This window comes from Mesoplodon densirostris, chromosome 12, assembly GCF_025265405.1.
Source record: "Mesoplodon densirostris isolate mMesDen1 chromosome 12, mMesDen1 primary haplotype, whole genome shotgun sequence".
NCBI classification, from domain to species: domain Eukaryota; kingdom Metazoa; phylum Chordata; class Mammalia; order Artiodactyla; family Ziphiidae; genus Mesoplodon; species Mesoplodon densirostris.
In genome coordinates, this window is record NC_082672.1 from 81,873,825 (window position 1) to 81,898,049 (window position 24,225).

At 39.4% G+C, this 24,225-nt stretch overlaps 1 protein-coding gene across 1 annotated transcript in view; it reads left to right on the forward strand.

Moving 5' to 3' along the window:
• The window catches only part of KCNQ5 (potassium voltage-gated channel subfamily Q member 5), a 589,895-nt gene that overhangs the window by 415,644 nt on the left and 150,026 nt on the right, over window positions 1-24,225 (forward strand). The window contains exon 3 of the mRNA XM_060114492.1: window positions 12,638-12,764. Within this exon, the coding sequence (XP_059970475.1) occupies window positions 12,638-12,764 (127 nt within the window). The remainder of the gene's footprint in view (window positions 1-12,637; window positions 12,765-24,225) is intronic.

The window sequence follows — 24,225 nt, forward strand, 5'->3', positions numbered from 1 at the left end:
TCCACTATGAACATTCGTGCACAGGTGTTTGTATAAACATAAGTTTTCATTTCTCTGGCATGAATGCCCAAGAGTACAATTATTGAGTCATATAGTAACTGCATGTTTAATTATATAAGAAACTATCAAGCTGTTTTCCAGAGTGGCTACATCATTTTACGTTCTCACCAACAATGCACAAGAAATCTAGTTTCTGCACATTCTCTCCAGCATTTTGTGTTGGCACTATTTTTAATTTTAGCCATTTTGATAGGTATGTGGTGTTATCTTGTGTTTTAACTTGCATTTCCTACATGGCTGATGATGTTGAATATTTTTTCATGTGCTCGTTTCCCATCCATTTTCCTCTTTAGTGAAATGGCTGTTCGTGTCTTTTGCTCATTTTCTAGTTGAACTGTTTTTTACTGTTGAGTTTTGAGAGTTTTAATAGTTTCTAGATACTAGTCCTTTGTCATATCTGTGCTTTGAGAATATTTTCTCTCAGTCTACAGTTTGTCTTTTCAACCTCTCTACTTTTTTTTAATTCTTCTTAGTCATCCGTTTTATACACATCAGTGTATACGTGTCAATCCCAATCACCCAATTCATCCCCCAACCACCCCCCCATCACTTTCCCCACTTGGTGTCCATATGTTTATTCTCTACATCTGTGTCTCAATTTCTGCCCTGCAAACTGGTTCATCTGTAACATTTTCCTAGGTTCCACATATATGTGTTAATATACAATATTTGTTTTTCTCTTTCTGACTTACTTCACTCTGTATGACACTCTCTAGATCCATCCACGTCTCTACAAATGACCCAATTTCGTTCCTTTTTATGGCTGAGTAATATTCCATTGTATATATGTCCCACATCTTCTTTATTCATTCATCTGTCGATGGGCATTTAGGTTGCTGCCATGACCTGGCTGTTGTAAAATGTGCTGCAGTGAACATTGAGGTGCATGTGTCTTTTTGAATTATGGTTTTCTCTGGGTATATGCCCAGTAGTGGGATTGCTAGGTCATATGGTAATTCTATTTTTAGTTTTTAAAGGAACCTCCATACTGTTCTCCATAGTGGCTGTATCAATTTACATTCCCACCAACAGTGCAAGAGGGTTCCCTTTTCTCCACACCCTCTCCAGAATTTGTTGTATGTAGATGTTCTGATGATGCCCATTCTAACTGGTGTGAGGTGATACCTCATTATAGTTTTGATTTGCATTTCTCTAATAATTAGTGATGTTGAGCAGCTTTCCATGTGCTTCTTGGCCATCTGTACATCTCTTTTAGAGAAATACCTATTTAGCTCTTCTGCCCATTTTTGCACTGGGTTGTTTGTTTTTTTAATATTGAGCTGCATGAGCTGTTTATATATATTGAAGATTAATCCTTTGTCCATTGATTTGTTTGAAAATATTTTCTCCCATTCTGAGGGGTGTCTTTTCATCTTGTTTATGGTTTCCTTTGCTGTGCAAAGGCTTTTAAGTTTCATTAGGTCCCATTTGTTTATTTTTGTTTTTATTTCCATTACTCTAGGAGGTGGATCAAAAAAGATCTTGCTGTGATTTATGTCAAAGAGTGTTCTTCCTATGTTTTCCTCTAAGAGTTTTATAGTGTCTGGTCTTACCTTTAGGTCTCTAATCCATTTTGAGTTTATTTTTCTGTATGGTGTTAGGGAGTGTTCTAATTTCATTCTTTTACATGTAGCTGTCCAGTTTTCCCAGCACCACTTATTGAAGAGACTGTCTTTTCTCCATTGTATATCCTTGCCTCCTTTGTCATAGATTAGTTGACCACAGGTGCATAGGTTTATCTCTGGGCTCTTTATCTTGTTCCATCGATCTGTATTTCTGTTTTTGTGCCACTACCATATTGTCTTGATTACTGTAGCTTTGTAGTATTGCCTGAAGTCAGGGGGTCTGATTCCTCCAGCTCCACTTTTCTCCCTCAAGACTGCTTTGGCTATTAGGAGTCTTTTGTGTCTCCATACAGATTTTAAGATTTTTTCTCCTAGTTCTGTAAAAAAATGCCATTGGTAATTTGATAGGGATTCCACTGAATCTGTAGATTGCTTTGGGCAGTATAGTCATTTTCACAATATTGATTCTTCCAATCCAAGAACATGGTGTATCTCTCCATCTGTTGGTATCATCTTTACTTTCTTTCATCAGTGTCTTATAGTTTTCTGCATACATGTGTTTTGTCTCCCTAGGTAGGTTTATTCCTAGGTATTTTATTCTTATTGTTGCAATGGTAAATGGGAGTGTTTCCTTAATTGCTCTTTCAGATTTTTCATTGTTAGTATATACAAATGCAAGAGATTTCTGTGCATTAATTTTATACCCTGCAGTTTTACCAAATTCATTGATTAGCTCTAGTAGTTTTCTGGTGGCATCTTTAGGATTCTCTATGTATAGTATCATGTCATCTGCAAACAGTGACAGTTTTACTTCTTCTTTTCCAATTTGTATTGCTTTTATTTCTTTTTCTTCTCTGATTGCCGTGACTAGGGCTTCCAAAACTATGTTGAATAATAGTGGTGAGACTGGACATCCTTGTCTTCTTCCTGATCTTAGAGGAAATGCTTTCAGTTTTTCACCATTGAGAATGATGTATGCTGTGGGTTTATCATATATGACCTTTATTATTTTGAGGTAGGTTCCCTCTGTGCCCACTTTATGGAGAGCTTTTTATCATAAATGGGTGTTGAATTTTATCAAAATCTTTTTCTGCGTCTATTGAGATGATCATATGGCTTTAATTCTTCAATTTGTTAATATGGTGTATCACATTGATTGATTTACGTATACTGAAGAATTCTTGCATCCCTGGTATAAATCCCACTTGATCATGGTGTATGATGCTTTTAATGTGTTGTTGGATTCTCTTAGTATTTTGTTGAGGATTTTTGCATCTATATTCATCAGTGATATTGGTCTGTAATTTTCTTTTTTTGTAGTATCTTTGTCTGGTTTTGGTATCAGAGTGATGGTGGCCTCATAGAATGAGTTTGGGAGTGTTCTTTCCTCTGCAACTTTTTGGAAGAGTTTGAGAAGGATGGGTGTTAGCTCTTCTCTAAATGTTTGATAGAATTCACCTGTGAAGCCATCTGGTCCAGGACTTTTGTTTGTTGGAAGATTTTTAATCACAGTTTCAATGTCATTACTTATGATTAGTCTGTTCATATTTTCTATTTCTTCCTAGTTCAGTCTTGGAAACTTATACCTTTCTAAGAATTTGTCCATTTCTTCCAGGTTGTCCATTTTATTGGCATAGAGTTGCTTGTAGTAGTCTCTTAGGATGCTTTGTATTTCTGCAGTGTCTGTTGTAACTTCTTTTTCTGCGGTGTCTGTTGTAACTTCTCCTTTTTCATTTCCAATTTTATTGATTTGAGTTCTCTTGCACTTTTTCTTGATGAGTCTGGCTAAAGGTTTATCAATTTTGTTTATCATCTCAAAGGACCAACTTTTAGTTTTATTGATCTTTGGTATTGTTTTCTTTGTTTCTATTTCATTTGTTTCTACTCTGATCTTTATGATTTCTTTCCTTCTACTAACTTTGGGTTTTGTTTGTTCTTCTTTCTCTGGTTCCTTTAGGTGTAAGGTTAGATTGTTTATTAGAGATGTTTCTTGTTTCTTGAGGTAGGCTTGTATAGCTATAAACTTCCCTCTTAGAACTACTTTTGCTGCACCACATAGGTTAGGATCATCGTGTTTTTGTTGTCATTTGTCTCTAGGTATGTTTTGATTTCGTCTTTGATTTCTTTGGTGATCTCTTCGTTATTTAGTAACGTATTGTTTAGGCTCTATGTGTTTGTGCTTTTTACATTTTTTTCCCTGTAACTGATTTCTAATCTCATAGCGTTGTGGTCAGAAAAGATACTTGATATGATTTCAATTTTCTTAGATTTACTGAGTCTTGATCTGTGACCCAAGATGTGATCTATCCTGGAGAATGTTCTGTGTACATTTGAGAAGAAAATGTAACCTGCTGTTTTTGGATGGAATGTCCTGTAAATATCAATTAAATCTTTCTGGTCTATTGTGTCATTTAAAGCTTGTGTTCCCTAATTAATTTTCTGTTTGGATGATCTGTCCATTGGTGTAAGTGAGGTGTTAAAGTCCCCCACTACTATTGTGTTATTGTGGATTTCCTCTTTTATAGCTGTTAGCAGTTGCCTTATGTATTGAGGTGCTCCTATGTTGGGTGCATATATGTTTATAATTGTTATATCTTCTTCTTAGATTGATCCCTTGATCATTATGTCCTTTCTTGTCTCTTGTAACATTCTTTATTTTAAAGTCTATTTTACCTGATATGAGTATTGCTACTCCAGCTTTCTTTTGATTTCCATTTGCATGGAATATCTTTTTCCATCCCCTCACTTTCAGTCTGTGTGTGTCCCTCGGTCTCAAGTGGGTCTCTTGTATACAGCATATATATGGGTCTTGTTTTTGTATCCATTCAGCAAGCCTGTGTCTTTTGGTTGGAGCATTTAATCCATTCACGTTTAAGGTAATTATCGATATGTATGTTCCTATGACCATTTTCTCAATTGTTATGAGTTTGTTTTTGTAGGTCCTTTTCTTCTCTTGTGTTTCCCACTTAGAGAAGTTCCTTTCACATTTGTTGTAGAGGTGGTTTGGTTGTGCTGAATTCTCTTAGCTTTTGCTTGTCTGTAAAGCTTTTGATTTCTCCATGGAATCTGAATGAGATCCCTGATGGGTAGAGTAATCTTGGTTGTAGGTTCTTCCCTTTCATCACTTTAAGTATATCATGCCACTCCCTTCTGGCTTGTAGAGTTTCTGCTGAGAAATCAGCTGTTAACCTTATGGGAGTTCCCTTGTATGCTCTTTGTCATTTCTCTCTTGCTGCTTACAATAATTTTTCTTTGTCTTTAATTTTTACCAATTTGATTACTATGTGTTTCAGCGTGTTTCTCCTTGGGTTTATCCTGCCTGGGACTCTCTGCACTTCCTGGATTGGGTGGCTATTTCCTTTCCCATGTTAGGGAAGTTTTCGACTGTAATCGCTTCAGATATTTTCTCAGGTCTTTCTCTCTCTCTTCTCCTTCTGGGACCCCTATAATGTGAATGTTTTTACGTTTAATGTTGTCCCAGAGGTCTCTTAGGCTGTCTTCATTTCTTTTCATTATTTTTTCTTTTTTCTGTTCCGCAGCAATGAATTCCAGCATTCTGTGTTCCAGGTCACTTATCCATTCTTCTGCCTCAGGTATTCTGCTATTGATTTCTTCTAGTGTAGTTTTCATTTCAGTTGTTGTATTGTTCATCTCTCTTTGTTTTTTCTTTAATTCTTCTAGGTCTTTGTTAAACATTTCTTGTATCTACTCCATCTTTGCCTCCATTCTTTTTCCAAGGTCCTGGAACATCTTCACTATCATTATTCTGAATTCTTTTTGTGGAAGGTTGCCTATCTCCACTTCATTTAGTTGTTTTTCTGGTGTTTTTTCTTTTTCCTTCATCTGGTACATAGCCCTCTGCCTTTTCATCTTGTCTATCTTTCTGTGAATGTGGTTTTTGTTCCACAGGCTGCAGGATTGTAGTTCTTCTTGCTTCTGCTGGCTGCCCTCTGGTGTATGCGGCTATCTGAGAGGCTTGTGCAAGTTTCCTGATGGGAGGGACTGGTGCTGGGTGGAGCTGGATGTTGCTCTGTTGAGCAGAGCTCAGTAAAACTTTAATCTGCTTGACTGCTAATGGGTGGGGCTGGGTTCCCTCCCTGTTGGTTGTTTGACCTTAGGCGACGCAACACTGGAGCCTGCCCAGGCTCTTTGGTGGGGCTAATGGCGGACTCTGGGAGGGCTCATGCCAAGTAGTACTTTGCAGAACTTCTGCTGCCAGCGTCCTTGTCCTCATGGTGAGACAGAGCCTCCCCCCGCCTCTGCAGGAGACCCTCCAACACTAGCAGGTACATCTGGTTCAGTCTCCCCTGGGGTCACTGCTCCTTCCCCTGGGTCCTGATGCACACACTACTTTGTGTGTGCCCTCCATGAGTGGAGTCTCTGTTTCCCACAGTCCTGTCAAAGTCCTGCAATCAAATCCCACCAGCCTTTGAAGTCTGATTCTCTAGGAATTCCTCCTCCCGTTTCTGGACTCCCAGGTTTGGAAGCCTGACGTGGGGTCAGAACCTTCACTCCAGTGGGTGGACTTCTGTGGTATAAGTGTTCTCCAGTTTGTGAGTCACCCACCCAGCAGTTATGAGATTTGATTTTATTGTGATTGTGCCCCTCCTACAATCTCTTTGTGGCTTCTCCTTTGTCTTTCGATGTGGGGTGTCTTTTTTGGTGTGTTCTAGTGTCTTCCTGTCAATGATTGATCAGCAGTTAGTTGTGATTCTTGTGCTCTCGCAAGAGGGGGTGATCCTCTCTACTTTTGATGAAGTCCAGTTTATCAATTTTTCCTTTCCTTACTTATGCTTTTGGTGTAAAGTCAAAGAACTCTTTGCTTAGCTCAATTCCTAAAATTTTTCTCTTATGTTTTTTACTAAAAGTTGTATAGTTTTAACACTTAAGCCCATGATCCATTTTGAATCAATTTTTGTATAAAGTGTGAGATATAGATAGAGGTTCATTTTATTGTATATGGATGTCCAATTGTCCCAGCACTGCTTATTGAAGGGCTATTTCTTCTTCCTTTGAATTACTTATGTACCTTTATGAAATAATCCATTGAGCATGTTTGTCTGAGTGTATTTCTAGGTTCTCTGTTGTGCTCCATCATTCTCTATGTGTCTGTCCCTCTGCCAAGACCACACAGTACTGATTATTAGAGCTACATAGCGGGCCTTAATATCAGATAAAGTGATTCCTCCCACTTCATTCTCTTTTTTCAGGATTATTTTTAGCTATTCTAGGGCCTGTGCCTTTCCATATCAACTTTAGAATAAGTTTCTTTATGTCTACAAAAAAAGAAAAACTTGCTAGGAGTTTGATAGGAATTTCATTAAACCTACACATCAATTTGGGAAGAGCTGACATCTTTATTATGTTGAATCTTCCAATTCATGAACATGGTATTTCTATTTACTTAGGTCTCGTCTGCTTTCTTTTACCAACATTTTATAATTTTCAGCCTGCGAACCCTGTACAGGTTTGTTAAGTGCATAGCTAAACATTTAATTTCTTTAGAATGATTGTAAATAATATTGTGCTTTTAATTTTGGCTTCCACATCCTTACTGTTAGTATGCAGACATCTGATTGGTTTTTGTATATTGATCTTGTATCTTTCAACCTTACTGAACTCACTGATTATTTCTAAGAGTCTTTTGGTAGATTCTTTGAGATTTTCTCTGTAGACAATCATGCATCTGCAAATATAGACTATTTTATGTCTGCCTTTCCAGTTGTATGCCTTTTATTTCTTTTACTTGCCTTATTGCTGTGACTATATTTTGCAACTATGTTGAATAAGAGTGATGAAACTAACATCTTTCTGTGTTCTTGATTTTTGGAGAAAAGCTTTCAGTCTTTCATCATTAAGTGTGACATTAGCTGTAAGGATTTTGTAGATTCTATTTATCAATTTGCGATAGTAAACCTCTATTTCTGACTTACTGAGAGTTTTTATCATGAATGGGAAAATTGGATATCCATATGCAGAAGAATGAAATTGGACCCTTATCTCACACCACATACAAAAGTCAACTCAAAATGGATGAAAGACTTAAACGTAAGGCCTGCAACTATAATACTGTTAGAAGAAAACATAAGGAAGGAGCTTCTTTTTTTAAAATTTTTATTGAGTATAGTTGATTTACAACATTGTGTTAGTTTTAAGTGTTCAGCAAAGTGAATCTATTATACATATACATATATCCACTCTTTTTAAGGCTCTTTTCCCATACAGGCCATTACAAAGTACTGAGTAGAGTTCCCTGTGCTATATAGTAGGTCCTTATTGGTTATCTTATATATAGTAGTGTGTATATGTCAATCCCAAATCTTCCAATTTATCCCTCCCCACCCCCTTACCCCCGGGTAACCATAAGTTTATTTTCTACATCTGTGACTCTATTTCTGTTTTAAGATAAGTTCATTCGTACCCTTTTTTTAGATTCCACATATAAGTGATATCATATGATGTTTGCCTTTCTCTGTCTGACATAGGGAAGGAGCTTCTTGACATTGGTCTGGGCAATGATTTTTTTGTTTTTTAATTAAGGTACAGTTGATGTACAATATTATATAAGTTTCAGGTGTACAACATAATTATTCACAATTTTGAAGGTTATATTCCCTTTATAGTTATTATAAAATATTGGCTCTATTCCCTGTGTTGTACTATATATCCTGGTAGCTTATTTATTTTATACTTAGTAGTTTGTGCCTCTTAATCCCCTACCCCTATCTTGCCCCTCCCCACGTCCCTCTCCTCATTGGTAACCACTAGTTTGTTCTCTATATTGGTGAGTCCGTTTATTGTTATATCCACTAGTTAGTTTTATTTTTCAGATTCCACTCATAAGTGATATCATACAGAATTTGTCTTTTGGCTTTTTTTATATGACTCAAAATCACAAAAAACAAAAACAAAAATAAATACGTGGGATTGCATCTAACATAAAATCTTCTGTACATAAAAGGAAACTATCAACAGAGTGAAGACACAACCTCTGGGATGGGAGAAGACATTTGCACACCAAACATCTGATAAGAAGTTAATATCCAAACATATATGGACCTTCCATAACTCAGTAGCAAAAAATAAAATAAAATAACCTGATTTAAAAATGGGCAACAGGTATTATGAAAAGGTGTCCAACATCACTAATCATCAGAAATGTAAATCAAAACCATGATGAAGATTGGGATTGACATATACACACTGCTAATATATAAAATAGATAACTAATAAGAACCTACTGTGTAGCACAGGGAACTCTACTCAATACTCTGTAATGACCTATATGGGAAAAGAATCTAAAAATGAGTGGATATATGTACATGTATAACTGATTCACTTTGCTGTACACCTGAAACTAACACAACATTGTAAAACAACTAAAAATTAATTAAGAAATAAAAAGCACAATGAGATATCACCTCATATGTGTTAGAATGGCTGTTATCAAAAAGATAACAAGTGCTGGAGAGGGTGTGAAGAAAAGGGAGCCCTCGTGCACTGTTGGTGGGAATGTAAATTGATGCAGCCACTACGAAGAACAGTCTGGAGGTTCCTCAGGAAATTAAAAATAGAGCTGTCAGAAACCCACTTCTGGTCCTATAGCCAAAGGAAGTGAGGTCAGGATCTCAAAGAGATATCTGCACCCTCATGTTCATTGCAACATTATTCACAATAGCCAAGATGTGGAAACAACCTTAGTGTCCATCAGTGGACAAATGAATAAAGAAGATGTGAGATAGATAGATAGATAGACAGACAGACAGAGACGGGAGTATTAGTCAGCCTTAAAAAAGAAATCCTGCCATTTGCAATAACATGGATGAATTTGGAGGGTGTTATGCTAAGTGAAATAAGTCTGACAGAGAAACAAAAATACTGCATATTCTCACTTATATGAGGAATCTAAAAAGTCAAACTCATAAAAACAGAAAGTAGAATGATTGCCAGGGACTGGAAGGTGGGCAGGAAGGAGAGATACTAGACAAAGGGCACCAAGTTTCAATTAGGCAGGATGAATAAGTCCTGGAGACCTAACATACAGCCTGGTGACTACAGTTAACAATAGTGTTAGTGTGTCCTGGAAATTTGCTAAGAGATTAAATTTTAAGTGTTCTCACCAGAAAAAAAAAAAGTTACCTATGTGAGGTGATGGATATGTTAATTAGCTTGATTATGGTAAACACTTCACAATGTCTACATACATCAAAACATCGCATTGTACAGCTCACATATGCAGAACATTTATTTGTCAATTATACCTCAACAAAGTGGAGAAATGAAAAAAGAGAGAAAAGGTGCTCTTCTCACAATTCCATTCCCCACCAGGTCTGACTGTCAGATTTGGAATCCTTTCCCCCCTCTTTCTCAATAGCACTTTGTTCCTTTTAATTGAAATAAGATGGAAATTTCAGGAAACGAGACAGAATCTGGTCAAAGTGGTTTTCACGCTTTTGCTCCCAATCGAATCAGCTCAAGTCTCGGGAGGGAGCATCCCCATGTCCTATAGCTCCGGGCCTGAGAGAAATGCTGCACAGACACCTCCCTGCTGCTCACTCAGTGACCAGAGTTTGAGGTTATCGCTCACTAAGTCTAAAACCAGGCCCTCATAAAGAATACTAAGGAATGCTCTAGTAGGAGAGAATTCTGACCCTAGTCTTACTTCTCCAAGGCAGAAACTGTGACCCTGTAGTGAAATCCGATTACAACTTCCTCTTGCTTTATTTGGAAATGAAGGATTTTTCCCAACATAACTTAAAAAAATAATTCAAGAGGCAGTATTCCTGAGCAAGGGACCCTGAATAAAGAATTTGTAGATGTAATTTATCTGCCTCAGGATACAACATAGAAATGATGCAGTGAGGACCTACCTTCCTAAAGTGATAGAATGTTACTTTATTCTAATATTCTTTATTCAGTATCTAAAGATAAGATTGGCCATACATTGGCTGGTAGCAGCTATTCCCATGAAAAAGTAAAATCATTCTACTGTAGTGCCAGTTGCTCAGGCCACATTTGGGATTTTCTTAGCTATCCCTGATAATAGGACCCCACAAGTGGAGTGCCAGACTTCCTGGCTCAAGTAGGAGGTGGCGGCCGGGGTAAAATGGCCCTGCCATTAAATGTGCACTGGACACACGGCTGCTGGGCACCTGGGGCCTCAGCAGGCTCTGTATGAGGAAAGAGAAGGATTAAACCAAGCCTGGCCTCCCCAGGTTTCACTCCCAGCTCTTCCTAACATGGCGCTTCAGCCACCTTAATGAATGAATAAACTCAACTACCTAGATATATACTCAAAACTAAAAGCAAAACAAAACAAAACCCTGATATCATCAATGAGTGTGCGTTGACCGTGGCTTTGGTTTTCTGCATAAAGTCGTCTGTGGAGATTTAGCCCACGGGTAGTTTCAAATCACTGTAAGTAAGCAGCCATGATATTGGAGATTTATTTCCCATGATGAGAAATATTTGTGGGTTACTTAGTGCAAAATAACAGAAGGAGAGAATGATGTATCTCTACTAGGCATTTCAAAAGTGCAATATATCATCACATGCTCTAACTGAAAAAACAGACATTTGCCTGAAACTTGCAACAAAAATGCCATTTTTCTAAATTTGATAACAGTTTTTATCTTGGGACGTGAGAGGAGGGGGAGTGGCTTAGGACTACTTTGTACACTTAACACGTCTGTGATGTTTAGAGACTTTAATAAAAACCATGTATCACTTTTATAATTAAGCAATTATAACAAAAATCAAGTAATAAATATTGTTCTACATCATAAATGCTGACTCAACCCTTGTTTAAAGACGAGAGATTCAAAAAAAAAAAAACGAGAGGGAAATATTTTTAAAGGAAAACAACTCAAATGTGATAAACTCAGTGCCTGCCCCATAAAGGGACAACAAGGTGACTGTGACAGGTCTGCTCCAGAGGTGCTTTCTTCTGACAGAGTCCCATGGTTTCTCAGTCTGTGACCCACATTTAATGAGCCTCTTTAGTAGGCCTTCCCCAGGGTTCACTCACAACTCTTGCTAGATAATCTCAAAGCCCTCCTGCTGGAGCAAGTGTTATTTTCTAGGCAGCTTTCACCAAAGGGCAGCCTAATAATTAAGAAGTTTCAGATCCAGAGGCTTCAGGGTCTCATTTCTGTCAAAGGATGTATGTGCCACACACAACAACACTGTCAAAACTTGCTGTCTTATAAGGAGATTTTGAATCATAACAAAAGAACTCAGTATCCTCCTAAATATTAACTTCTCCTTCTCTGAGAACAACTCTTAAGGGCTCAGGGATTATGTCACTCCTTGCAGCAAAATGAGGGTCTGTTTTCTGTAAAACTGTGAAGCTGTGTTTTCAGGGTTTGCTGTTTCATTTCACATATTTTACATGTTACCAGGTTCTAAGGTCAATTGCACTATACAGTCAGCTCTCCTTATCTGCAGGTTCCACATCCACAGATGCAACCAACCATAGATCGAAAATATTTGGAAAAAAAATTCCAGAAAGTTCCAAGAAACAAAACTTGAACTGCATGCCAGCAACTATTTACAAATCATTTACATTGTATTAGGTATTATAAGTAATCTAGAAATGACTTAAAGTATATGGAAGGATGTGTGTAGGTTTTATGTAAACACTACTCCATTTTATATAAGGGACTTGAACATCTGAGGATTTTGGTGTCCATGGGGTCCTGGAACCAATCTTGAGGGACTGCGTATTCCAGACAAGAGGATCTGTAATTCAGCCTGCATATTTAGAATTAAAACAGACTCCTAAACTTGCAAAGCTTTAGAGACTTGAAGAGGAATAGCATTCCATGATAGGAAATACAATTCCATTGTTCTCCGGGTTTAGCTTGATTTGGAGAAGAGGCGATGTTAACTTCAGACTTTAACAACCAGATATTTTAGATGAGGTGCCTGCATGTCCAGACATATCCACAGAGCTTCCTGCTGTGGTTTGATCCGTAATATCTCTCTCTGACATGCCTCATTTGATATTTTAGGAGTTTGTGATGATCGTCGTCTTTGGTTTGGAGTTCATCATTCGAATCTGGTCTGCAGGCTGCTGTTGCCGGTACAGAGGATGGCAAGGAAGACTGAGATTTGCCCGGAAGCCCTTCTGTGTTATAGGTGAATATCAAAGTCCCAGATACCTAGATTTATGACACTGCATCCTTTTCTTCTTCTGTTTCCGGTATCGCAGCATTTAGTTAATGTTAAGAGCTAACGTTCATGGATTATTCAGCATGGGCCAGCAATCTCGTGTTTTGAAAGTGCTGACTCATTTAATCCCTCTTCATAACATGATGAGGTAGGTATTTTTATTATCCCCATTGTAAGATGAAGAAATTGGGGCACAGAGAGGTGAAGTGAGTTGCTAAAAGTCATGCAGGTACTTAGTGGTGGAGCTGAGATTTGAGCCAGATGGTCTGGCTCTAAAATACCTACTTGTGTCAGGTTAAGTTATGCTGAAATCCATGGTTCTCGAGTGTCACCCTGAGTTTGGGAGCATTGATTTCACTAAGTATAAAGACCCCTTTTTGCTCTACAGTGTAAGCAATACCCCTTTTATGCTCTTGATCTGCTGGCATGTATAAGTGTAGTTGTCCTGGTAAAGCATGTTAGTGAGCATGCCTCAAGAATAATTACAAGTATGTTTATGCACTGTAACTGTTAGACCTGATGAAGTGTTTATCCTCTGAAATTTGAGGGCCCACCCTGCAGTCCCCGAATAAATCACATCCCTGCAGCTCCCTGGCTGCTGTCCTTTCAAAGAGATTCCATTCACCTGGGTACTAGCCTGAAATTATAAAACATTCCAGAGTTAAGATCTGGCACCTCTAAGTAATTTACTTAAAAGTGGATCATAAAATTGAAAACCTTAGTCAATTATATCTCAATTTTCAATTAATCGGTTAATTTTTTAAGTAAGTTGTCTACATCATGGCCCTTTATCCCTAAATATTTCAGTGTGGGTTTGCCAAAATAAGGACATTCTTTTACCTAACCTTCCATAAATTGGACATTAACACAATACCTTAACTAATCTGCTGGTTGTATCACGGTTTTGACAGTTGACCCAATAATGTCATTTGTAGCATTTCCCTCCAGGGCAGGACCCAGTATGGGTCACAACTGTGTCTGGTCATCATGCTTCTTTGGTCTCATTCATCTAGAACCGTTCATCAGCCTTTCTCTGTCTTTCCCAACACTGACATTTTTGAAGAATTTGGCCTATTTTTAAGTAATAGAATGTTATTCCTTTGGGGAAAGAAAAAGAAAACCCTGTATACAAAAGCTTGTTGTTATTGTTGATGTTGTAGTTGCTGCTGTTATTCAACAGCTCCGTTTGGTTTTCTTGCTCTTTTTTCCTTCCCACTTCTTTGGTAGCCGTTCAAATCCAAATGCTGAAAGTTCTCAGTGAGGTTTACTTATTTCAACTATTTCCAATCTGAGAAAGTGGGGGTTTTATTTACAAGCTAGTTTAGACTAAGCCCTTCATCAGCAGCTGGTTTGCCATTTTGTTTCAGGAGTTGGGAATTGTTGAGCACCTTTAGTTTCCTCCCTAACCCCTGTTCCTTAAGGAGGAAGTGGAGAAACCCCCTCCACGGGGACTGTAAGAGGAACCCTTTGGCCCATCTTTCCTCCCAGTGCGGTGTGAGTGGCGCACGTCCTGGGCAGAGGGAAGCAGGAGGGCTCCCCACACGCATGCACGTTTCCAGAGCCACCGTTCCTTCAACCAGACGTTATGGACATGGGGCTGTGCGGGAAGCCCTGTGGTTACCGCAGTGAATCGAGTGCAATTCTAAGTTACATCAACCTTGAAACATCTTGTTTGGCCTTCACTAACGCAGTCTGTTTGTCCGGCTGCCCCTCTTCTGCCAGAGAGGCGTGGAGGAAAGTGGGCGCCAACACCCAGCCTTGCGGGTCCACCCAGCCCCCAGGCGGGCCCACCCAGCCCCTGAGGTGCATCAGTGAAGGCACTTGATTTTCCTCTGGAGGTTTTTCCTCTTTTTTAATTCCCTGCTCAAACTACACCACAAAACACTGTAACTCGATGTGGAATTACGGCACAAGAACTTCCTGTCCTATGAGGGGCCCAAACAAAACCATTCACAAGGCAGATGGTTTGGCCAGGGCTCACTCAGCTTCTACAGGATAAGGTTGGTTCACGGATGACTGCAGGAACGTTCCATTCCAGGCTTTAAAACCAATTTAAAATTGGTTTTATTCCAATTCCAGAGGCAATGCCAATGTATTTCTGGCTTCTAAGCTAAAAAGCAGATTCTTTCCCAGACGCCTGCTGCCCTTTGATAGCTGTTCTCAGCTACGGATACATCAGCACAACTTAGTCCTTTAATCTTTCTCTTCCTGTCTCGGTTCCGTTCAGGTCTTGGTGTAATGTATGGTTCTGAAGACGACGTTGTCGTCTGTAACTTAGCCACCTTTGAGCCTGTCAACTGTGACCTTAAAGATTTAGTGTGACATGGTTTAGGTGTGGCTGAAGTTTAGTTACCTCTTCAGGCCTTTTCTTCATTTGGATATTTGACCTCTAGTGAATCTATTGCTTTGGAAGAAATTTTCACAGATAAATATATAATGAATCCCCATTAGAACAAAAACAAGATTTGTCCTTACATTTAGGATAACTATGCACTTTTCAGTCTTTTTTTTGAGGTATGTGTAATGGTTTGATTCATGGTCCAGATGAAGCAATGAAATAGTGAAATGTGTTCAAACGTGGGTCTTGAGGATGAGGTCAGTAAGATGTAACCTACACAGAGGAACCGAGGTCACCTGCCTGACGGCGGCAGGCTTTAGCACGTGGCTGCTGGGGCCCTTTCTAGGCCTGCTTAATAGGCCGATAAAAAAAATGATTGATGTCAGGGGTTAAATGATAAAACAAAATGTAAAGTGAACCCTGGATTTCCCTTGTTTTGCCTAATTTACCATGGCAAAATGGACAAAGAAGTAGCATCTCCCTCATCTGTCTGTGATAAATGTTGTGAGTTTGGAAATGTAGCTAACCTCTCTCAAGACTCCATGTATCTGTAAGATTTGGTTAGTCTGAACATGTCAAATACACACCCAACACTTTTAGAAGGCTTGAGCATTCAAGAAAGGATCCAGAGAAGACTGGTAGCCTGGCTGTGCCTGCAACGCGGGGAGTGCTTTCTGGAAGCACCCCTGTGTTGCTCTCTCCAGTTGAGACAGACCAAAGCTACTACAGCCGTCACCTAGCGAGCCTTGCAGACCAACTGTTAGTATTTGGACACAAGGTGATAGAGGCCCATGAGCTGATTCCCAAAGACTGCAGAACTTCCCCTCCTGACCTGCCCACCTCTCCACCCCTGCACTGGAGGCAGAACCAGGGCATTTCCAAATATTGTTGATTTGAGAAATCATAAAATCATTATATTCTTGGGTTTGAAAAACATATTTTAAACAACTGTAACCTAAGGGAAGAAAAAAAAATTTATTCAATTGTTTTTTAATTAGATGCTCTCTTTCATTACCATGTTGATTTATCTCTGCTTGATTTGAGGAGTTTGCTTTGAAAATTGGTAAAAGCTTATCTTGAATTACAAAATTCTTCCTTATACCTATGCATTCAATTTACATCTCTCCCCTAAGACGCTGTTGAAATAACATTTCTACATACATCTGGGGGCCATAATCGCTGCCCTACGTCAAGTACCTTTGAGGATATCTAATGAGCTGCCCTCATTTACCTGGACTGGCTGCTTTCTGATTTCTCTACATTCAAACACAACTCATTTACTCGTGACCTCAGTATTGAGAACATGTGAAATAACCTCTAAGACTGAGTTCATAGTCACTCCTTTTCTAACTTCTGTTAATGACCTATCTGAAAGTTGCAAACCGTAGCAAAGGCTGGTGCCTAGATTGCGATGATAAGCCTGATCTGTCAGGAGGCCAACCAATTCCCTGTAGCCACGGCTTTTCTGGATGCCCCAGTAACTCTGTCTAGAGACATATGTAACAGGGCCATACTTCTCAGTCTTTCAGTGCATTTCAGGGAAGCAGAAAACACCAGCCTGTGGTTAATCGTGGATCTGTATTTTATGCTAAATGTAGGTCGGTTTTTAATTGCTATTTTAGCAGTTCTCCTTCAGTGTAATATTTCCACAAGAGGACGAAAGAGGCAAACCTCAGCACGGATATTTCCCCCTGAATGGAGCGTATATGCCTTTGACATGAGATAACAGTCACTCCTGAAAATGCCAACAAGTGTATTTTTTTAATGAGAAGAAAATAACCAGTGTCTTCTTTGGCTAAAACAAAATTGGAGCCTTTATTAAAATCAACCACACAGCCAAGGCCACTCTGTGAGTTTATCCTATTAAAAGGCAGCTTCAGCTGCTAATGTGTTGGAAAGCTGTATCAGAGACTCTCAGACTGCCACTGGTTCTGAACTGAAGATTGAGACACCATTTTTCTACCTCTCCAGGTTCTCCATCTTTGGTTCCAAGAGACATACTCTTCAACTGCGTCATTTTCTACACCTTCTAATCTCCTCTGCCCTTTAGTAGAAGTTATGTTCTCTTGGGTTACTTCCTGTCAGTCATATACTCTTCTGCTGTTTCTCTTTCCATCTAAGTGTTCAAACTCCGGTGCATGTGGTCACCTCCATGTGATTAACTGGACCATCTGAGGACCATTGAACCCTGTTGGGTTGATTGAGCACAGAACATTAGAGCCATTTCAATCCTTCTAATTAATAAGAGCTGATATTTATTGAAAGTTGCTATGTGATGGGTACTGCTCTTGAACTCTATAAATATTGTCTTATTTAATCCTACATGAGTTTTATAATATCCTTTTTAAGGATGAGGAAGTAAGCTAAGGCTTAAGAAACTTGTCCAAAGTTAGAAAGATGGTGAATGAAAGAACCAGGATTTCAGTCTAGAAAAATATACCTACCTGATGAGCTGTTTTCACTCACAACACTTCTGACACTTAATGTGTGGTGGTTTTTCCTCACACCAACCAATTCGCCAACTTCCCAGACACCAACTTGGTGTTCAGCAACTCAATACAATCCTGACACTAACAACTGGTATTAGCACAGACCCCACAGGTTCAGGGCTTAATCCCACAGGACTTTCCCTCCTCGACATCAGGTGCCAGCCACAGTGAGGTGCCCAGGCTAACACACTTCTGCCTGGCTGACTACAGTTTGGGGGCTCCAGTAACTCCCCACCTCACTAGAATGACACAGAACTCAAGAAAGTGCTGTACCTTATATTATATTATATTATATTATATTATAGCTATAATTCAAGAACAACAGCCAAATGGAAGAGGCACACAGGGCAGGTATTTGGGGCAAAGGACTGGGTAACGTGCGGTTTCCATGCCCCCGCCAGGCGCCCCGCCTCCCAGCACCCATTTGTTTACCAACCCGGACACTCTCCAGTACCCATGGTTTAGAGATTTTCATGAAGCTTTTACTCCAAAGGCACACGTGATTAAATCATTGGCTACTGATGATGGAACTCCATCTCCAGGCTCCTTTCCCTCCCCAGAGGTCCAGGGTGGGGCTGGCCCTCTCATCACGCCTTTGTCTTTCTGGTCACCAGCCCCCATCTTGAAGCTCTCTAGGGACCCTCAGCCACCTCGTTATCGTACAAAAGGCACTTGTCATACCAGAGTTTCCAAGGTTCAGGAGTGTGTGCAAGGAACCCAGAACAATGAGCAAGTATCTACTTCCCAGAGTACCACACTACCCAACTGTGAGAAGATTGCGCTTACTGTTCATTAGTATTGTTAAATTAAATTTAGTTAACCTTGTCCATTGTCATCAACTTACATTTGTAATATTCATTATTTGTATACAAATATTATCATTTCTAATCTGAAATCTTTGAATGAGAAGCCAGACTTCACAAAATGACATTAATTGCAGTATCAGCCTTAAATAAAATTACCCTTATTATTTCAACTAGATCAGGTTACCTGTGCTGCTCTCCAACCTAAAGAAGACTTTAAGCCCTAAAGTAGACTTACTTGCCTCATATAGGACTGCATACCATTTTGAACAATGTTATCATGAGGTCCCTGGGTATTTCCTAATTGGAGGCAGCTCCAGATAAGTGATATCACTCCCAGAAATGCCTTCGCATGTTTGTTCACATTAGTAGACCCTTGGAGACCTGTTTAAGTCACTGTTGACCTGGTGCACAAATTTGAACTTATTGTTTGATCAGCTGGTAAGACTTGACCATATAGAGAATATGCTTAGAGGAAATGGATGGCTAAAGATTATTTCCCACTCCTTCTATAAACTTCAGTGGCATACTACGATATATTGTACTGATATTCTGTACTTTCAAATGTTATGTAAGAAAATTCATTCACAGACAGAGCACTTATTATGTGCCAAACATGACCTTAGGTGCAAAGGACCCAAAGATGGATAAAACATGATCCCTGCCTGTAAGAGTATGGTCTCCCATGCCCGTGGAGAAGGAGGGACACTAATTATGTTGATTCAGAGCAAAGGTGATGGAGGTAGAAGTAGTCTGGTCAGAAAGGTGTAGAACATCATGACCGACTGAGCAGAGGAGTGAAAGATCCCCTGCATTCTGAGCTCAGTCACCCAGCAAATGTCTACACAGTGTCCACCATGTCCAAGCGCAGTTCTAGATGCCAGGGATGCTGTGTGGCTCTAAATGGGCAGTGTCCTCCTTCCTGTCAAGCTAATATTCCAGTGGACAGAGAAAAATAATATGCAAACATATTTTTTAGAAACAAGATAATGTCAACCAGAGATAGCGTTATGAAGGATATAAACAGAGAGATTGGGGGCTTCATTAGATCGGGTGGCCCAAGGGGGTCTTTCTAAGGAGTGGGACACTCAAGTCAACCTGAGTATTAGAGAAGCCACAATGAGAAGATGTGAGCACAGATCTCTCCAGGCCAGGGAGCAGGCATTGCAAAGGTTCTTGAGACCTAGTGAGCATGGCTAGCACCAGGAAGAGACACATGGCCATTGTGGCTGGAGCCCAGTGAGAAGAGGGAGGTGATGGACGGACAGCCACCCCTGGGGGGCGTGGGGGCCGCATGAGGGCGTATAGTTGCCTGAGACAAGGTAGCATCTAGGATGGGCCACCAGGCAAAGGTCCAATAGATTGCTGGTGGGCCTAATGCTAAATATTTGGTTTAAAAAAAATTGATCAGGCAACAAACAGTATGGCTACATAAGGCTTTGGGTCTCTTGGTCATCTATCTATACCTGTCTGAACTTCATATCGGAATATACAAATCATTATCCATCCAGAAAAATATAAACCTGTCCCTCAGACTTTTCCACTCATCTATATATCTACCCTTAGAAAACATGAAATGTCCAAACTGAAAAGAAACGTGTTATTTCCCGTGAGCAGCAGGAATTAGGAGAAGGTGATGAGAGCTCTCCCATTCCCCTTGGAAACTATCACCAGGAAGCAATTCCCAAGGGCCTCTTAGCAAAGGACTCTGCAGCATATACTTAGTTATGGCTGCGACACAGATTTGTTTCATTAAAGGTTATTTACTTCCTTTGAGAAATTGTCTCTTTCTGCCTTGAGATGTTCTCTGAAGACTCGTGATCAGTAGGAAGCATTAAGCTGTCTCTCTGGGGTCATTCTTCCGAGTGGTGATTGGAGTTTGCCAGTAGGAGCCCCCATAGCCTCAGTGGAAGTCGAGCAGTTCAGCACCTGTACGCGTTGTGGAGATATTCCCGGCACCTCTTTGCAGGGTTTGTGTCTTATTTTTAATAAATACCACAGAGCTCTCCATGCACAGCTGTGTGCAGCATTTGAGAGCTGGATAACGTGCTGTGAAGTGGGAGTCTTTTAAAATTAGATCTTAAAGCTTCTTTCATTCCTGCTAAGAATCTCAACAACAGTATAAATGCATCTTTAATTCATCAAAGAATACCTTTCTGTAATGGAATTTGGAGCTCAGTTAGAACATAGAGCTCGTAAAGCAGCACCATGTCCCTCTGAGACGTTGCTTTTCTCACTCTGTAGACAGAAAAATTGAGGCCTGGCACAGGGCGGGTGCTCCGTGCTCAACCCCCAAGTCACCAGTGGAGCTGGAGCAGAAAGCCAGCCTCCTGTGGCTCACGGCTCTAAAGCACTACCTCTTGAGAGTCAAATTTAATTACCGTATAGTACATTTAATCTCCACATGCAAGAATAACGAGGGAGCAGGAAAAAGGAATTTATTAACAGGTTGGTGGGAGACCATGTGACATAGATTAGCAACTTTCTTGTCAGCGTGTTCTAGGTGGTGTCCATTGCCATGAGAGATTATCCTGATTCCACGGGCTGCAACTGGCAAAGGACTGCTTGATTTTCTCACTTTGAAATATAAGTAAATGTTCCACTGGAAAATGTTGCAGAACCACCATTTTTTCAGAAATAAAACTTCCTGATTTTTAAAAAATAACAATAATAATAATAATAAGAGAAAAAAGAGTGCATAGTTCCCCTCTGCACTCCTTCTGGGTAAAAAGAAAGAACCACATTGAATTAAATGCTCAACTCACAGCCTTCCTTGAAACAAGAGATGAAGTGAGCCTTTGCTTCATTTTTGAATTTTCATTACTTTTCCACTAATCCACAGTGGCTGTGAACTTGCTGGACCATCAATGGCTTCTTTCCTGCACACATATTAGAAAATGGACAACAGTTTAGGGCTGTATTTAGATAAGAAATCTTCCTTTGATGCTGAATATAACAGGAGGTTAGGATTTTGGCACTTGGTGTTACATGAACAGGAATAAAATTTCATGATTTAAAGTATAAATCGTATTTATAAACTATCTCATATAACCCCCATAGCAATCTTATTGAAACTGAAAAAGATGAGGATTCCCATTTTATATTTTGAAAAACTGAGACCTAGATTAAGGGCCGTATCGAGGGTCACACTGCATAAGCAAAAGAGTCAACAAAAAAAGAGAGATGTGCTCACGTCAAGTCCCAACATCTTTCTATGACACTGTGTCATCTCCCTGCATCACTCACATATGGCACCGCAGGAGCAAATCAATAAACCATGTGACAGTCTGAGTCCCATCCCCAGATCTTCCACACCCCACAAGAGACACTGGCTAATCTGAAGTCTGAGAGAAAATAGATGTTCATTCCTTTTCCCAACAGTCATCTTCCTAACATCTGGCCCTTCGTTACAACTTTTTATTTTGAAGTAACTTTAGACTTCCTTAAAAGTTGCAAAAAGAATAGAGAGGCACACTCACAGAAAAATAGACAAGATGAAAAGGCAGAGGGCTATGTACCAGATGAAGAAACAAGATAAAACCCCAGAAACAACTAAAGGAAGTGGAGATAGGCAACCTTCCAGAAAAAGAATTCAGAATAATGATAGTGAAGACAATCCAGGACCTCGGAAAAACAATGGAGGCAAATAATGAGAAGATGCAAGAAATGTTTAACAAAAACCTAGAAGAATTAAAGAACAAACAAACAGAAATGAACAATACAATAACTGAAATGAAAACTACATTAGAAGGTATCAGTGACAGAATAACTGAGGCAGAAGAACGAATAAGTGACCTGCAAGACAGAAAGGTGGAATTCACTGCTGCAGAACAGAATAAAGAAAAAAGAATGAAAAGAAATGAAGACAGCCTAAGAGACCTCTGGGACAACATTAAACACAACAACATTTACATTATAGGGCTCCCAGAGGAGAAGAGAGAGAGAAAGGACCAGAGAAAATATTTGAAGAGATTATAGTCGAAAACTTCCCTAACATGGGAAAGGAAATAGCCACCCAAGTCCAGGAAGCACAGCGAGTCCCATACAGGATAAACCCAAGGAGAAACATGCCAACACATATAGTAATCAAACTGGCAAAAAAATTAAAGACAAAGAAAAATTATTGAAAGCAGCAAGAGAAAAAAGACAACATACAAGGGAACTCCCATAAGGTTAACAGCTGATTTCTCAGCAGAAACTCTACAAGCCAGAAGGGAATGGCATGATATAATTAAAGTGATGAAAGGGAAGAACCTAAAACCAAGATTACTCTACCCAGCAGGGATCTCATTCAGATTCAATGGAGAAATCAAAATCTTTGCAGACAAGCAAAAGCTAAGAGAATTCAGCACCACCAAACCAGCTCTACAACAAATGCTAAAGGAACTTCTCTAAGTGGGAAACACAAGAGAAGAAAGGGACCTACAAAAACAAACCCAGAACAATTTAGAAAATGGTCATAAGAACATACATATCGATAATTACCTTAAACGCAAATGCATTAAATGCTCCAACCAAAAGACGCAGGCCTGCTGAATGGATACAAAAACAAGACTCATGGGGCTTCCTTGGTGGCGCAGTGGTTAAGAATCTGCCTGCTAATGCAGGGAACACGGGTTCGAGCCCTGATCTGGGAAGATCCCACATGCCGCGGAGCAAATAGGCCCGTGAGCCACAACTACTGAGCCTGCGCATCTGGAGCCTGTGCTCTGCAACAAGAGAGGCTGCGATAGTGAGAAGCCCGTGCACTGCGATGAAGAGTGGCCCCCGCTTGCCACAACTAGAGAAAGCCCTCACAAAGAAACGAAGATCCAACAAGCCAAAAATATAAATAAATAAATAAATAAATAAATTTAAAAATAAATTTAAAAATAAATAAATACTCCTGTTCTCTGTTTAAAAAAAAAAAACAAGACCCATATATATGCTGTCTACAAGAGACCCACTTCAGACCTAGGGACACACACAGACTGAAAGTGAGGGGATGGAAAAAGATATTCCATGCAAATGGAAATCAGAAGAAAGCTGGAGTAGCAATACTTATATCAGATAAAATAGACTTTAAAATAAAGAATGTTACAAGAGAAAAGGAAGGACACTACATAATGATCAAGGGATCAATCCAAGAAGAAGATATGACAATTATAAATATATATGCACCCAACATAGGAGCACCTCAGTACATAAGTTAACTGCTAACAGCTATAAAAGAGGAAATCAACAGTAACACAGTAATAGTGGGGGACTTTAACACCTCACTTACACCAATGGACAGATCATCCAAAACGAAAATAAATAAGGAAACAGAAGCTTTAAATGACACAATAGACCAGATAGATTTAATTGATTTTTATAGGGCATTCCATCCAAAAACAGCAGATTACACTTTCTTCTCAAGTGTACATGGAACATTCTCCAGGCTAGATAACATCTTGGGTCACAAATCAAGCCAGAGTAAATATAAGAAAATTGAAATCATATAAGCATCTTTTCTGACCACAATACTATGAGATTAGAAATGAATTACAGGGAAAAAAACATAAAAAACAGAAACACGTGGAGGCTAAACAATACATTATTAAATAACCAAGAGATCACTGAAGAAATCAAAGAGGAAATCAAAAAATACATAGAGACAAATAACAATGAAAACAGGACAGTCCAGAACCTATGGGATGCAGCAAAAGCAGTTCTAAGAGGGAAGTTTATACCTATACAAGCCTACCTCAAGAAGCAAGAAACATCTCAAATAAACAATCTAACCTTACACCAAAGCAACCAGAGAAAGAAGAACAAAC